This window comes from Lissotriton vulgaris, chromosome 7 (assembly GCF_964263255.1).
Source record: "Lissotriton vulgaris chromosome 7, aLisVul1.2, whole genome shotgun sequence".
NCBI lineage: Eukaryota > Metazoa > Chordata > Amphibia > Caudata > Salamandridae > Lissotriton > Lissotriton vulgaris.
The window spans coordinates 124,632,715-124,648,929 of record NC_141695.1 but is presented as its reverse complement, the minus strand read 5'-3'; the positions used below and the strand labels follow the sequence as shown (position 1 = coordinate 124,648,929).

The following is a 16,215-nucleotide window of genomic DNA, read 5'->3' as shown; positions in this document are numbered from 1 at the left end:
TTACAACTATGCGTCCCTTGGTGCTCGAAGGGTTGCACCAAGCTGGATACATTTTAAGCAAATTCATAATCTATATATATCCTGCAGGGTTCTTTGACTATTACAGATTTACAACTTTTTTTCTGGGGAATGCTGATCACTCCATGAGATACAGAACCTTACATGGCAGGGCACAGTAAACACCCTTTACCCCGCGGTCCTTACAGCAACCAGCATCAACAACTAAGTTACTACTGCACCTATAATGTTACCACGCAGTACTTTACCACGGAAATCATTACAACGACTTGCTGTAGGGAACGTATTTTTGGACTGGTGTTGGATTAATAATTTGTACTATTCCAAAGTCCAGCACCCCCTGACCCAAGTGGTTGTAATGACTTGCCTGTTAAAGTAACATGTGGTAACGTCGCAGGCGGGGAACTGACTGCGTTGTAAAGGCATGTAGAGTAAATGCATGCAGCATTCTGTCAAACAACCCAGGGCACAGCATGTAATAACAAATGTTATAATTCAGCATCACTTTGACAATAACACTAGCATAATCATCCATCACCAAACAGAGAGCAAGGAAGCTCTTATTGCCTAGAACCTCACTTCCTCCTCTCCCAAGGCAGACTAGACACCATTAGTAGTAGAAGCTTTATTTTTGCTCCAGTTTCAGATGGGAGCGTTTTATTGGTTAAAACAGTGACAAACATCTCAGCAAACAACACAGTCAACATGATGTTTGGGCATCACATGTTCTCCATGTCGTCAAATGATCAATCTGAGACGCTTCAGAGAGTGACACAGCCGAGGCGGAGAAGGTGCACTCTTTATGTCTGCCCAATCGGGGAAGCTGGGATGAATTGCAGGTGGTCAAGTCTCTCCAGGGTGCCTATGGGAAATCCCGGGAAATCCTCGGTGCGCTTGATGGTAATACAACCCCGGTAGGAGATTGCCACAGGATCCTCTGTGAAGAAACAATAGACAAATCTTTAGGTGGGTGTGGGGGCTTCACTCTAATGTGCCTCCTGCATGCCTGAAGGTCAAGAGAAGAATGAGGAACGAATACAATTCACCATTATTATGATTGCTTACAATTGCAAAGATTTGCTTTATGCATGAGTGAAACTGTACATTTTAGGTGCCATCTTCAATCTTGTGGGGTCATTTCCCCACTTCCTTAGAGGGCAGGAAGTGACAATAAGGACTGAATTGTCCGTCTTGTGATGGTGCAGGAGTCATAGGCATGGAAGTAAACCTTTGCAATGCAAATCTGGAATGAAGTCCTATGGAAAGAAAAACAGTGCGTTTAGCACAAGTTGAGAAAATAATCTTACTAAAGATCTGAGGTGCAATGTAAGAAATTGGCTCTCTATATACTGCACCAAATTAAGGTTCAGTGTGCACAGAGTCCACAGTCCCCATAGGTATGGCAGAGGCTAAAGTTAGATATTACCTTAGTCTCTAAAGTGGTAGCTTGGTCGAGCAGTAAGGCAGTATCAGAGGACAGTGTAAAGCATTTGTTGTACACACTCAGTCAGCAAATGTTCTCACGCACTCAAGAACTGAACTCTAGGCCAATTGTTTTGTATATAAAATAAATTGTTTATTTTAGAACCACAATGAGCTATCATACATACTTTCTCAGAATGAGATGTTGCATTTGAATACTTTCAAATAGCAGTTAGTTGACTTTTAAATGCAGTTATGGCAATATGCAACACAAGCTAAACACAAAATAACATTCAGCGCAATGGGAAGTTTTAAGTAAATGCAATAAAATTACTTTACAAATGTTTTTCTTAATCAAGGCTGGATCCTGGATTCAGCCCTGGTGCATTTCCTGTAAATAGTTGAGATAAATCATTTTTGTTACACAGGTGATTTTTAAGGAATAGTTGTAAGTTCTGAAAATCGATACTTAGAATAAATTCTGGCAAAAACCAGGCAGTGTATTTCTATGGGGGAAAATTGGGTTAACAGTAAATCATGGTTATAATTACTTTTCAGGTTCAGTGCTGGGCTCAAAGATACAACACTGTGATCTCTCCTGATGACAGGTGAGTAATATTGTTTTTGTTGTACGTTAGATTTTTAAGGAATATTTCAAAGTTGCAGAACTCAACACTTAGAAGAAATTCTGAGAGAAACCCAGCCAATGTTACCCTATTGAGAAAATCAAGTTATCGGTCTTTGGGTAAGTACTCGGCTGTCAGAGTTAGGGTTCTGGGGGTAGACTCAGTGGTCTCCCAGTGTCAGTTAAGTACAGTTGTTACACCATCAGCAGCACAGGGGCAGCCGGGTGCAGAGTGAGTAGGCCCAATGTTATCCTATGGATGTTGGGGGGCTTTGGTTGGTGGCTGCTAGGAGGCAGGCCACGCAGCTGTGGGGGCTGAGCTCCTGGTCACTTACACAGGGCAAGTGGGGAAGTAGAGTAGGATAGGTGCTGCACCCCCAGTGGCACACGGGCATCTGGGTGCAGGGTGCTTTTCGGCCTTCGGGCACCCGATGTTTTTCAATGGGAAAGTGGGATGTTGAACAAAGGCTGCAGACTCGGGTACAAAGATTCTTCAGGTATGACCACCTCTTCGAGAGGTAAGTTGGGAAGCTGTAGGTTAGGTAGCAACCCAGGAGTTTGGCACAGGGGTCCGCGGGGCGCTGGGTGCAGGGGTGTCTTTGGGGGTCGGGAAATCTTACCCTCAGCTGGTCGTGGTTGGAGGGATCCCTTGTTTTTAGGCTGCAGGCGTCAACAGGAAGGTCGAGGAGGGTCCTTGGGTACTGTATTACAGGTCACAATAGCCGGGGGGACATCCTCGTGGTTTTTGTTCACTCATGCCGGGCTCCGCCGGTGCAGAGTGTGCTGGATTCACGGTTCCTGGCTGGCACCAGATGTTGTTGCTGTTTGAGCAGAACCACTGCTCATGGGAGTCCCAGTCTTTAGATGAGCAGGGCAGTCAGGTCCTTCAGCGTTTTCGAGGTTGCTGACCACAGGAGATGCCAGGATTAAGCAGGAGCAGGTTCAAGGATCAACACACCAGTAGGGCTGGGGCCAAGTCGTTGGTGTTGCCCTCTTGTCAGCAGCTGCATGGCATGTCTTTTTCTTCTTGTTCTTCTTTCTTGTTTCGGAAACAGGATTTGGGGGGTGCCCCTAAATAATAATTGCAAGGGCGTTACAGGTAGGGCAAGGGCAGGGACCAATGGTTCATTGTCCTGGGGTGAGTACACCCCCTATCCTGCCACTCTCCAGTGGGAAGGCGGCAGGACCCTAGCTCTGATTGGGTAGGGCTTCCCATTTTCAAAATGGCCAGAGCCCGGAGTTGTGCTTTACCTCGCCTCCCCCAACTGAGAGGTGGGGTTGGCAGAGACTGGCACACCCCCTTTCCTTCCTTTGTTTTTCCCGCCTGTCTTCCCTCCAGAGTGGGAGTCAGAACCGGTGGGGGCCAGTTGCTGAGTACAGCAAGTGGCCTGGAGAAGCTCACAAAGGTGGCATGCCTTTGAAGCTCCCCCTGCCCATCCTGGGGGAGTAGACCTAGCACCTCATCCCAGGATATGCATTGTTGCAGGCCCAGGAGAGACTGCTCTCTACCCAAGGGCCCAGCAACATGTCTGCTGTGTGGCAGTCTAGGCAGCCTCTCAGTCAGTATGCTGTTTGTAGGTTAGGTTCAGGGGGCAACTCTAAGCTGCCCTCTGGCGTACATTTTACTTTAAATCCCACACTGGCATCAGAATTTAATGTGGTGAGAAGTTTGATACCAAACTTCTCAGTCTTCAGTGCAGCCATTCTGGTGCTGTGGAGTTTATGATGATGACCTCCCAGCACCATGTACTCTAAATGGCAGCACTGCACTTACAAGGCCCAGGAATGGATTTGGGCACTGTAGGTGCACAGGGCTCATGCACCTGTGCCCACAACACTGGCATAGGGCACCCATCTAGAGGGGTAACTGCGGTATGCCAGGGCAGTGGTGTTGTGGGCATGGCACACAGGGATGTGTGCCATGCTGATTCTCCGTTTGTTTTGCACCAGAACACTCAGCCTGACAAGGCAGTGTGTGGGTGTCAGGGTACAGGGCCCTTTAAGGTGGCACAATAAGTATGGCAGCCCTTAGGGGCCTTCTCTGGTCACAATGCCCTGGGTGCCTATTACCAGGGGCTGACATGTGGCCAAAGATGCCAATTGGGTTTAGGCTTTAGTACAGTATTTAGGGAAGGAACACAGGTCCTGGGTCCCTGATTGGCAGTGGCCCAGGGCACACCAAGTACCAGTGCATCAATCATCAGGCAAAAAGTGGGGGGTTACTGCAACAGAAACCCACTTTCCTACATGCACGAAGAACGCCTTCATTCTACAATTTCAGAATATCTCTGTCTGGAGCGCGCACACTCAGAAACTCTATGTTTTAGTAAATGAGCTGCAGACACCTGCAACATCCTAAACACAAAGCAGCCATGGCTGCAATGTTTGCAAGCTGTTTTTTTTTTGCCGCGAGCGTGAGGGGTAGGTGTCCCGCCTTGCCAGCGCTTGGATTGAGGTTTACCCACCAGACAGTGCTGGCCTCACAGGAGCATGCTGCGAGGCCTGTGTTACTTTCCCTTAGGGTAGCCTAATTAGAGTAGGACCTCGTGGCCCTCTTTGCACCCGACCCTGAGAGGTTGTATTTGCTTTTTACTTTGTGCATGAGCATTTAATCGCTTCTTTTCCTGTGTAGTACCTTGCTTTAGGTCCTGACGAATCGCCGGTTGGCGAGAAACATGTTGACCACACCAGGGGGTTGAGTTAGATGTGTGTACACGCCCACAGCCACTAGCTCCCCTCCCACCCCTTTTAATTAGGGAATCTGCCACGTCAATAAAACTTATTGTGGACTGATCACCCTTTTTAACATTTACTCACTTTGCACTGACTACACTCTGTTCCGTCCTCACTCACACTTACCATCGGCAAGGAACAAAAGAACTCCGCCAAAAGAGTGCCCTCGGGCACTCCGTCAGACATTGCAGCGCCGGTCTGACGAGGGGCAGTGAGCCGATGATGATACTGGACATCCTTCAGTCAGGGTGTGTTTCACACCTAACGCTCTGGGTGTGTGAGGCTCTCTAGTTCCGACAAGGGAACCTTCCTAGTTCCTTGACTCTTTGCATTCACTCTCTTCTCCACACTGTATCACGATCCCCGGGGAACTTTGTACTCCTCTGTGTGCTCTTGGATGTTTGCAAGCTGTGTCATCTGTAGCAGATTCATTGCCTCATAGATTTTCGGAGTAACCAGTGCAATCCTGGTAAAAGTCAGTGATTTACTATCACATATACGACCACTTCATTTTGCGAGTCTCTATTATGAATTATTGTGACTGGTAGTTAGAGACTCACAAAAGGAAATGTATTAATGTGTCTCATACACATTAGCAATTCCCAATTGGGTTGCAATGGACCTGCCTTATCAATATTCAAGAGGCAGGTTGCAATTTTGGGAATGGGCAATAACACAGGGATGGTGGCCTGCTGGGGACAGCAGACAACCGTGTCTGAGTTTGCTTTTAAATTAAGCAACTTTTGTTTTTTCAAATGCAGTCAATTTTATTTCTCATTTGACCACTGCTTGCTCTTAAAAAATTTCTTTGCTGCAGTCATAAAGGGGAACGGGACCCCTAGAGATCTCATCCCGTTTGCGATTGACCAACCACCTCCTTGAAGTAGGAGGAAACTGTGATTGTTTTGGGACCATATACAGTTCACAAAGCAATCTTTCATGCCCTTGCAACTCACTATTAGGAAGGGATATCCTTTGCACGCCCATACCTAATACCAACTCGCAAACCCTATTTGTGAACCGGTAATAGGTTACTGATTCCCAAAATAGGGTTTTCAACATTGAAAAATGCATTTTACCGGTTGCAAATGGCTGTTTGTGACCAGTAAAATGCATCGTAAATCTGGTCTAAAAACCCCTGTGTGCCTGTGTACAGTTGAAAACCCCATTAATAATACAGCAGTGCAACCAGGGTCATTGTATGCTCAGAAATTTCTCATCCTGGCGAAAGACTTGTGGTCAAGAAATTCTCTGAGAGCCATCCCAAAGCCATCCCAAAGTCCTGCTGTTGCTTGTTTGTACATTAAATATCTTTATGGCAGTCACCTTTGCACCATGGTGATATATCAAAGAAGTTACATTGTGGTACGTTAAAGCAGCGGTTCTGAATGGTAGGTCTAGGAGAACCTGGTCCATGCCAGATTTTTAGGGTATCCACAAAAGTATACATTCACAGATAATAAATGTACAACAAGCTAATGAACATAGTGTTACACTGAAAATATGGTATGACTCCATCCCTTCCACACTTTTGTTGAACATATCTGCATTATAAAGAATAACAGAATACTCCTATGGTTTTTACGATTCTGTGCATCATTTCAATATGTTTTTTAAATCCCTGGCTTTGTGGAAAGAATGGTCTTTCTGTATTGCAAGGGCCAGAGAGGTTTTTGCAAATGCCAACCATTTAAGATATCATTTAAGATCCAAGTCCTGCCTGAAGCACCTTTGAGCAATAAAGAGAGTTTTTGCTGCATGAATCATTATATCTATATCCCTGATTATGAGTTTGCCGGGCTGATCACTCCGGCACATGATGGATTTCCCACCAATCTTATAGAAAGTGCCATAAGCCATACTGAACTTGTAATAAGGCAGACAGGATAGCTGTCATGTTCTAATGGAGTAACCCCTCCACCAACCTCCATCGCAGGCCACTACGTTCTCGCAGGGCCAGTAACAGAATTATGAAATCAGCTGGAACACCATGGATTGGTTTACTTTCAACTAGAGATTTCGGATAAAATATCCGAGCAAATTTCTGGAACAAAATGGGAAATAGCTAGGGAAATTAGACCCGGAATTTCTTATTCCCAGGTAAGTCCTATTTTTTGGGGGATAATCAGGATTGCACCACATCAGTATCTCCACTTCCAGCCTTTAGAGTTACAATACCCCTTATATCAGTACACCTGAGGGGCGGAGTTAATGATCCTAAAACACAGGTCCACAGTGAGCTAAAATGCTCTTTATCTGGCCTTTGTGGAATCTCAAAAACCTTCTTCAAGTTCTAGATGGAGTGGACGGGTATTTATTCATTTATATATTTTTATTTAAAGAATAGCGCTGGCTAGACCCGGAGATATCAGAGCGCTTTACATGAGAAACAGCAATGTAACAGAAAAAGTTCAACAATAAAACAGTAGATCCCAAAAATTAGGCAATACAATTAGGAGAGGAGAGAAAGGAGAGAGAAAATTAGTGGAGGGGGCAGGGGAGGTGAAAGAGGGAGGATAAGGGAAGAGACAATACGGAGAGACCGAAAGAAGTCTGTCTAAAGACCGACTAGGTAGGTGAAGACCAAGGAGGGAATCCACGGCCCATCTCACCTATAGATAAACCAAGTAGCTCCATTGGGCATCAGACAAAATAGATCAGTCTCAATACATTGAGAGAGGAGAGAAGTAGAGTTATAAATAGAGGGAGGAAGTGGGAAGAGACGACAGGAGAGACAAAAGGAAGTCTGGCTAAAGACCGACTGGGTAGGTGACGTCCAAGGAGGGAATCCCCGACCTGTCTCCCCTATAGCTAAGCTAGGTAGCACCATCCAGAAAGCAGGTCCGTTTCTTCACAGGCGCTACAGTGGAGTTCTCCATGCGGTGCCGCTGAGCGGGGGCCAGAGCAGACATTTCCAGGCTCTCCTCCTCCTCGGGCCAGTTCAGTGTTTGAGGCGTTGCCTGGGGAGGTGGGGGGTATTCGGTGTCTGAGGGGGTGCAGGAGGGGTTATTTCGGTGTCTGGAGGCGTCTGTTCGGCATTGCCCCCCCCGAGGGTCTGAAGATTCCTGCACGAGATGACAAAGACCTTCCTCTTGAGCCTTAGACAGGACAGAGAGTGAAGGTCGAGTTGCAGGTTCGTGGGGAATTTCACTTTAGTTCATTGGGGGTGAATTTTCTCGTCAGCTTAGGTCAGGCGTCTGAGGTTGGCGGCCATTCCAGGGTCAGGCAGCCGGGGCTCCGTGCGTGATGCACCCCAGGCCCCCATTCTGAGTTAGGGCCCCCATGTCAATGGAGTAGGTCACAGACGACCCACCGTGGAGGCTGTATATTCTTGGGGGGGCCAAATCCAGTCGGTCGGAGAGCTTCAAGTGGAGTGTCCTTCGGGCGGCGGCCATTACGGGATCAGGCGGCGCTGGTGGCTACCTGGCTGCTTTCTCCTATTTCAGTCCTGGTTCGCTCTGCATGGCAGCAATCTTCATGGAGAGCATTATGTAGACATCTGTGGATGTGAGAGGTTACCTTTACCAGATTGATGTGGGGCGGTCCTCTAGTGGATAGGCACTGCAGAGCTCTGCAGTGCTTCACAATCCGCTTACAGCAGTTCTCTAGTGTTAGATCATCTGTCGCTATGGTCCTGGACCATCAGGACTCTCGTGGGTCCACTGAGGGGCATGTACGAGTTGAGAACAGTCCACTGACTGATACATTGGGGATTCGAGGTTGCTGCGGCCATATTGAGGCCGGGCACTGCGGAGCTCGGAAATAGCTCACACGCAACTTTCAGGCAGACACCCAGTGTCAGAAAGGTGGTCACACTGTGGTCGCTGTGTCAGGTCTCTTGTGAGTCCACTGATGATTGTCCAAGCGCTGTTAGCAGACTGCTGGCAATCGTTAATGCTGGTTTTACCTCGGGGTGGCAATCTTAGGTACAGGCACTGCGTAGTTCAGTAGAAGCTTGAAGTTCTAGAGATCTCCTAGTGCTAATTAGGTTGGCTGCTGAGTCATGGGCGGAGTCATGGGTACTTAAGGATCTTATTTCCTCCCAGGTTCTGAACGTCGTGTGCCCAATGGTGAACCAGAGCCTAGGTCATGCAGAGTATAAGCCAATAGATTCAGCATGTGATATCTTTTATCTAACAATAAACCTGATTTCCATGTCTAGTCAATTTAAGTTTACTTTTGGGGAAAGAACTAACTTCCAATACAAATCTAATTTTTTTGCATAGAAAGGAATATATTATCCAGCAATGATTTTAAAAGTAGCACTCTAATCAAATCTTAAACCGCATATCTTAAAAGTGCCCTTCTAAGAGCTCCATTCATAGATGCTGCTGACGCTTGGGTATGAAAACAGCTTCATTTACAGAAGTATATTCTACTTTAAGATTCACAAAATTGGAATTTCACTCCTATGTGGATGTAATTAAAATGATTGATAACGTTCACATATGTGAAGTTGTAAATCTCTATAATTGTACAGGCGCCTGAAAATCCTGCAAAGGATACAAACCTCAATAAATTGACTAGTAGTGAGGACATGGGGTGACATCAGCCACATGTAGACCCTTCTTTTATTAAAGTAACCTCAACTACACCACTAAAGCGCCGTGGAGAGAGATCATTTAATGCACAATGTCTCAGCAGGTGATAATTATTGGCGAATTTGCCAGGTCACTCATGGAAAATATGACCTTAACCCAAGGTTAGATGGTAAGTAGCTGGGTCCTTATTTATGAGGCCTTGCCTCAGTTTTGCGCCGCAGGTGCGTCACTTTTTGTGACGCACCAGCGGCGTAAAATATGCGCCTTGTTGCGCCATATTTAAAAAGTGACGCATCTAGGTAGATGCGTCACTTTTTAAAACCCTGCGCCACATTATACCTGCGTCAGGTATAATGTATGCAGAGGGGGCATTCCCCAGCAAAAAGCCTCATAATAGTGACGCAGTGAAATCTACGAGAATTTCCTGCGTCACTTTTAGGATGCTGTTGCGTCAAAATCTTGCGCCTGCCTCACAGCAGGCGTAAGACTGACGCAAGGCCTTTCACTTTTGTGACACACACCAGCAATGCGTCACTTTTGCGCTTAGATATACGTCAGAAATACTGACGTATCTGTAAGTCCTTGCGACATGATGAGTCATACATTAAACATGACGCATCATTGGTGTCGCAAGGAGTGCGCAGTGAAAAGTGCCGCATCGCTGTTTTCACGCAGCGATGCGTCACTTTTCATAAATGAGGCCCCTGAAGTTTAAAGTACAAATGTCACTACGGTCAGCAGATGAAGATCCTTTGGTTTGAGCCTTGCTCTTCTCCCCAGGCAGGCGCCTTATAATTGATAATCTCCGCTTTACATATGTTTAATGGATTTCTAGCTGAGTAAAGGTGAAATTGAACTGCACATTGCAGCTGAACAACAGCACAACTTAATTTTGGTAGAGAGACTGCATAAGAGCTGCCATATTTCATGCCGCTCGTATTTGTTATTCCATTGTTACTACACTAGATAGCGCTAGAGACTTTGACGGTTGTCTTACTTTTGGGAAGTAATAGTTGAAGGGGCCGACCAGTGAACAATATCAGAATAGTTGTTAAAACTCAAGCAGATGTCATTAATCAAGAGAACATTCTAGAACTCTTATTGTTGCCCCCTTTAAATGGATAGACAAGTAGATTATATGATACCACATAAACAACTCAAAGAATTGTATGGGACTGCCTATTTTTGCACGTTCAACCCCACATTTTTGGACTGATGGTGCTGTGTTTTCGACTCTGAGAGTGCACTGAGGCCTGCTAACCGGACCTCACTGCTAGTGTTCTTACCCTCACAAGGTGTATGTCAAATTGGCTATACTCAATTAGAAAGTGCAGACTTACTTATAAGTCCCTAGCACAGTGGCTCTCAATATTTTGACTTGTGGGGACCCCCACTTAATCATAATTGGAATTGTGGGACTCCCCTGAATCATTATTGGAATCTGGGGACCCCCTGCTGAATCATTTCTGGTAGCCGGTACCCCGGTCTAAGAATTATTGATAATTTAAACCACAAAACAACACACAAACGATGAAGAAAAAAACATTTATCAAACAAATACAAAAATGATGACACATTTAATTTAATTAATAAACACATATAATGCTTTAAAATTTGCTTTACTCTTAATAGAGAGGTTAGAGCTTTTCTACATTCAATTGAGGCCACTTATCATCCATACTATATTCGGTTTGATGCACTTGCACTGCTCCCATGAATCAGTTTGAGGATACTAATTGAATTATTTGCCTCCAATTTCAACAACCTTCACCTTTACAGTACTTTTTACACATTTTTCAATAGTACATTTAGCTTCTTTTAATTACATACAGTTTATTAATCTGTTAATATTATTTATTTTTCTGAGTAGTCAAACACGTCCTGGGGAGGCTTCGGGAATGCCCAGGGGTCCCCAGACCACAGATTGGGAACCACTGGCATAGTCTATGGTATCCAGGTTACATAGTACATGTAAGGCAGAGGGTCCACCCAGGGATGCAGCACTGGTTGTGCCACCATGAGAGGGACAAAGGACAAAATGGCTCCCAGGCAGCCACCGCAGTTGGAAGACCAATGTTTACACTTCTAGCTCGACTTTGTGTGGAGAAGTGTGGCTCAGGGGTTAGAGGCGGCAGACCCGGAAGCTGAGATCGGTCCTGGACCAGGGTTCAATTCCCCGCTTCGGCGGGTCTTGGGCTAAAAATTCCACAGACTCGATAATTCTCGTTCCGGTGCCTTCTCGACTCACGGGTTCACACTCTGCGACTCTGGGCAATAGCTTGCTTAATCTCCACAACGGTCCCTCGCGGCGGGATGCCTGACTTTCACCTTGTGGATACCCGCTGGGGCTATCACACAGGGGAATATCAGGACGGGTTCCCTAAGCAAGCGCCGGGACACCCACTGCGGGTAGCTGTGCGCTATATAAGCTCAACTACATTTACATTTACTTTGCCATTTAAAATCAATGGCAAAGCCACCACTTCCTTCACCCTATAGCATCGTATGCCAGATCGCATTACATCGCCTTTAAACCTGCTCTGTTACATCTGACTAATTAGCATATCACCGTGAGTCGCCCATAGCGCGCTGCAACGCTCTTGTAATCTATGCCTCCTTTATTTTCACTGTGTGCCTGACTGTGTCATTATTTTAGCGTTTCACCATCTTTGTGTCCCAACCCTGCTTCGCTTTTGGCTGACTGCCATTTTAGTTTGTTTGTTGTTGTTTTGCCTTCCCTCCACGGCTCTCAACCCCGCCTCCCGCCTCCCAGCTGCTCCTCCCTCGCCCCTCCCCTTCCACTATCCACATATGACAGATGCATTATCGCGCAGAGTTCAGGCGCAGCGGTTGCACCGAAGGTGCGCCAAAGGTAAGCCCGTCTACGCCCGTCTGCGCCTGGACCGCGCCAAGCCCCAGACCCCCTTACCCCCGCAAACCGCACTCCTCCCGCATAACCTACGACACCGCCACCCTCCTAGCCCTTAACACCGGACGCACATCACAATACTACAAGGCTGCCCCAGGACGCACCCACGGCCCCTTCGCCTGCCACTCCTGCAAGTTCGCCTGCACCAAGACCTCAACCAAATCCACTAACCCCACACACAGATCCGACCCTAACCACCTGAAGTGCATCCTGCTAAACACCCGCTCGATCCACAGACACACCACAGAACTCTGGGACCTACTCGACACTGCTTCACCGGATATCGCCTTCCTTACAGAAACCTGGATGAACGCTTCATCAGCGCCCGACATCGCCATAGCCATCCCTGACGGCTACAAGATCATCCGAAAAGACCGCGCCAACCAAACAGGAGGAGGCATCGCCATCATCCATAAGAACACCATCAGAATCACGACCAGCTTCAAGGATAACCTTACAACCGCTGAACACCTCCACTTTCAGCTCCACACCGACCCAAGGACCACACTTAGAGGCACCCTCATCTACAGACCACCAGGAACCCGTAAACAATTCAGCGAAGACATCACTGACTTCATCATCCCAAATGCCGTCGCCTCCGAGAACTACATGCTACTGTGAGACCTCAACTTCCACCTGGAAAAGAAAATTGACAGCAACACCACCACCCTTCTGGACAACCTGGCCAATCTTGGTCTCAAGCAACTTGTTGACACCCCCACCCATATAGCCGGACATACGCTCGCCCCAATCTTTACCTCCAGCAAGCACATCTCCTTCGATCACACCACAGCTCTCCACTGGACGGACCACAGCTGTGTTCACTTCAACTACAAAACCTCCTCGACCCACAACCCCCCACAACCTATTCCACGAAGAAACTGGAACAAAATCACCACCGACCAACTCCTCACATCGCTCAATTAAAACCCTCCCGCCCTCTCATCGGACCCAAACCAATCGGCCAACAAACTCAAACAATGGATCACTCGCAGCGCTGACGAACTAGCACCATTGAAAAACCACCAAACCAAACAGGGTAGCAACAAAAACCCCCTGGTTTAACAAAGACCTTAAGAAATCCAAGAAACTATGCCGTACTCTCGAGAAAACATGGAGAAAAAACCCAACCACTGACAACCTGACCACCTTCAAAACAGCCATCCGCAAACACCACCAACTGATCTGATACACCAAAAAGTCAGCATTCAAGGATCGACTTGACAACAACGCCCAAAACAGAAAGGAACTATTCAACATCGTCAAAGAATTCACCAACCCCACCTCAGCCTCAAACGACATTACTCCCTCCCAAGAACTCTGCGACTCCTTATCCTCTTTCTTCTATAACAAAATCGCCAACATACATAACAGCTTTGAGAACATTTCCAAAGAACAGTCCACTCCACCCACCTCCGAACACAAACCGCCCCCTAACATCCTTAACGCCTGGAACCCAATCACCACTGAAGACACCATCTGCCTAATGAACTCCATCCATTCAGGCTCGCCAACCGACCCCTGTCCCCACCACATCTTCAACAAAGCAGATTCCATCATCACACCCCATCTCCGTGATGTCATCAACTGCTCCTTCAACTCCGCTACCTTCCCAGAAAGCTGGAAACACGCCAAACTCAGCGCCCTCTTGAAGAAACCACCAGCGGACCCCTCTGAACTCAAGAACTACCGCCCAATCTCCCTCCTCCCATACCCTGCCAAAGTCATCGAGAAAGCCGTCAATAGACAGCTCGCCGCCTTCCTTGAATCCAACAACTCTCTCGACTCCTCACAGTCCTGCTTTCGAGCCAAACACAGCACCTAAACCGCCCTTATTGCAGCGACAGACGACATCCGAACACTAATGGACAACGGAGAAACAGTTGCCCTCATCCTACTTGACCTCTATGCCGCCTTCGACACGGTCTGTCATAGCACCCTCATACAACGCCTCAGCAACATCGGCATACAAGGAAAAGCCTTAGATTGGATCATCTCGTTCCTTGCCGGGAGAACCCAGAGAGTCCGACTCCCCCCATTCAAATCAGAGGCCACTGAAGTCATCTGCGGAGTACCACAAGGATCATCACTCAGTCCCACCCTCTTCAACGTTCACATGAGTCCCCTCGCGTCCATCGCGCGACAACACAACCTCAACATCATCTCCTACGCTGACGACACCCAACTGATCCTTTCCCTTACCAAAGACCCCAACACCGCCAAAACCAATCTTCATGAGGGCATGAAAGAAGTAGCCGAATGGATGAAAAACAGCTGCCTAAAACCTAACTAACAAAACGGAAGTCCTCATCCTAGCATCATCCCCCTCTGCCTGGGACGACTCATGGTGGCCATCGACCCTGGGCACGGCTCCCATACCCACAGACCACACACGTAACCTTTGCTTCATCCTAGACTCCTCCCTCTCGATGACCAGACAAGTCAATGCTGTCTCATCCTCTTGCTTTAAGGTACTTAGTATGCTCAAAAAAATCTTTCGTTGGATCCCCACCGAAACAAGAAAGACTGTCACCCACGCTCTGGTCACTAGTCGACTGGACTATGGAAACACCCTCTATGCCGGAACCACTTCCAAATTACAGAAAAAACTCCAACGCATCCAAAACGCATCAGCCAGACTCATATTGGACATCCCGTGCCAAGCTCACATTAGTGGTCACCTGAAAGAACTTCACTGGCTTCCCGTCAACAAGAGAATAACGTTCCGCTCCTCACCCACGCACACAAGGCCCTCTACAAACTAGGACCCGAATGCCTCAACACACGACTGTCCTTCTACACACCGACCCACCAACTAAGATCCTCCAATCAAGCCCTCACTGCAGTTCCACGCATCCAAAGATCCACCATGGGAGGAAGATCCTTCTCCTACTTGGCGGCCAAAACCTGGAATTCTCTCCCCACTCACCTCCGCCTTACCCAGAACCACATTTCCTTCAGGAAGAGACTTAAAACCTGGCTATTCGATAAATAAGGCACCCCCTTCCCCCAAGCGCCTTGAGACCCTCTGGGTGAGTAGTGCGCAATACAAATTCCTGAACTTGAACTTGAACTTAAGTCTCCGCTATGGAAGGCCATGGATCCAGGAGCTATGTATTGTTAGTAAGACATATAATTTTCCATGTATCTTAACAGCAACACTTTGAAATTGTCATTTTGCTGGGGAAAAAATTGCAATTCAGACTAACACAGGGTTACCAGCTGGTATCGCAGCCTGGCTAACTTCGAATAGGACAACTTAATTGGGTACAGTAAAATAACAAATAATCATGTCAATGATGCCCAGGTGGAAGTTATTGTCACAAATAAAGTTAAGAAAGATTTAGAAAACTGTCACCCTGTGTTGAGCAAGTAGAGGGGCCACACAAATGCCCTAGCACACAGACAACTATCTGCCCACCTGGAGAGACATGTGAACAACTCCCAGGCTAAGGATCAAAGGCAGTTACCCCAGAGTGAGGTGTTACATTCTCACCCAGGAAGGGGTTTAGCTCTAATAGCAAGCTTCAAAGGGAAAGCTGCCTTTTAAGGGCTGCCTGTGACATAACTCCTGAGCAGGAACCCCTTTTGTTATTGTAGACAAGTTAGAGACTGGGACAGAGAGGGAAAACCTCTCCCCAGACCAGATTTCCCATAGGTGTGTAGCCAGCATGTAGCCACACCTCTGGGTGGGCTACAAAGTTTCTGACAATGACGGAAGAGTCCAAACTCTAGAATAGAGAGATGTCACACATTGCAAGAAACACATAACAAGAAGGGAGGAGACCCAATTGCCCACTGGCCAATGACTGTGTTATTCCCTCAAGGCACTTTCCTGGGATAAATATGGCACTGCTGGCACCCTGCTCATCAGATCATATTGGACTTCAATAAAGGACCAAAGAAGGACTGTCCTGCTGCCCTTGAAACTGCACAAAGAGAGGCTT

General features: G+C 47.1%; 1 protein-coding gene across 2 annotated transcripts in view; it reads right to left on the bottom strand.

The window, feature by feature from the left end:
- Positions 1-628: 628 nt before the first annotated feature.
- LOC147700979 (phospholipase A2 inhibitor and Ly6/PLAUR domain-containing protein-like) overlaps positions 629-16,215 on the bottom strand; it is a 221,521-nt gene continuing 205,934 nt past the window's right edge. For both annotated transcript variants that reach the window (XM_086928557.1, XM_086928556.1), the window contains exon 5: positions 629-955. In XM_086928557.1, the coding sequence (XP_086784683.1) occupies positions 819-955 (137 nt within the window). In that variant the 3' untranslated portion in view covers positions 629-818. The remainder of the gene's footprint in view (positions 956-16,215) is intronic.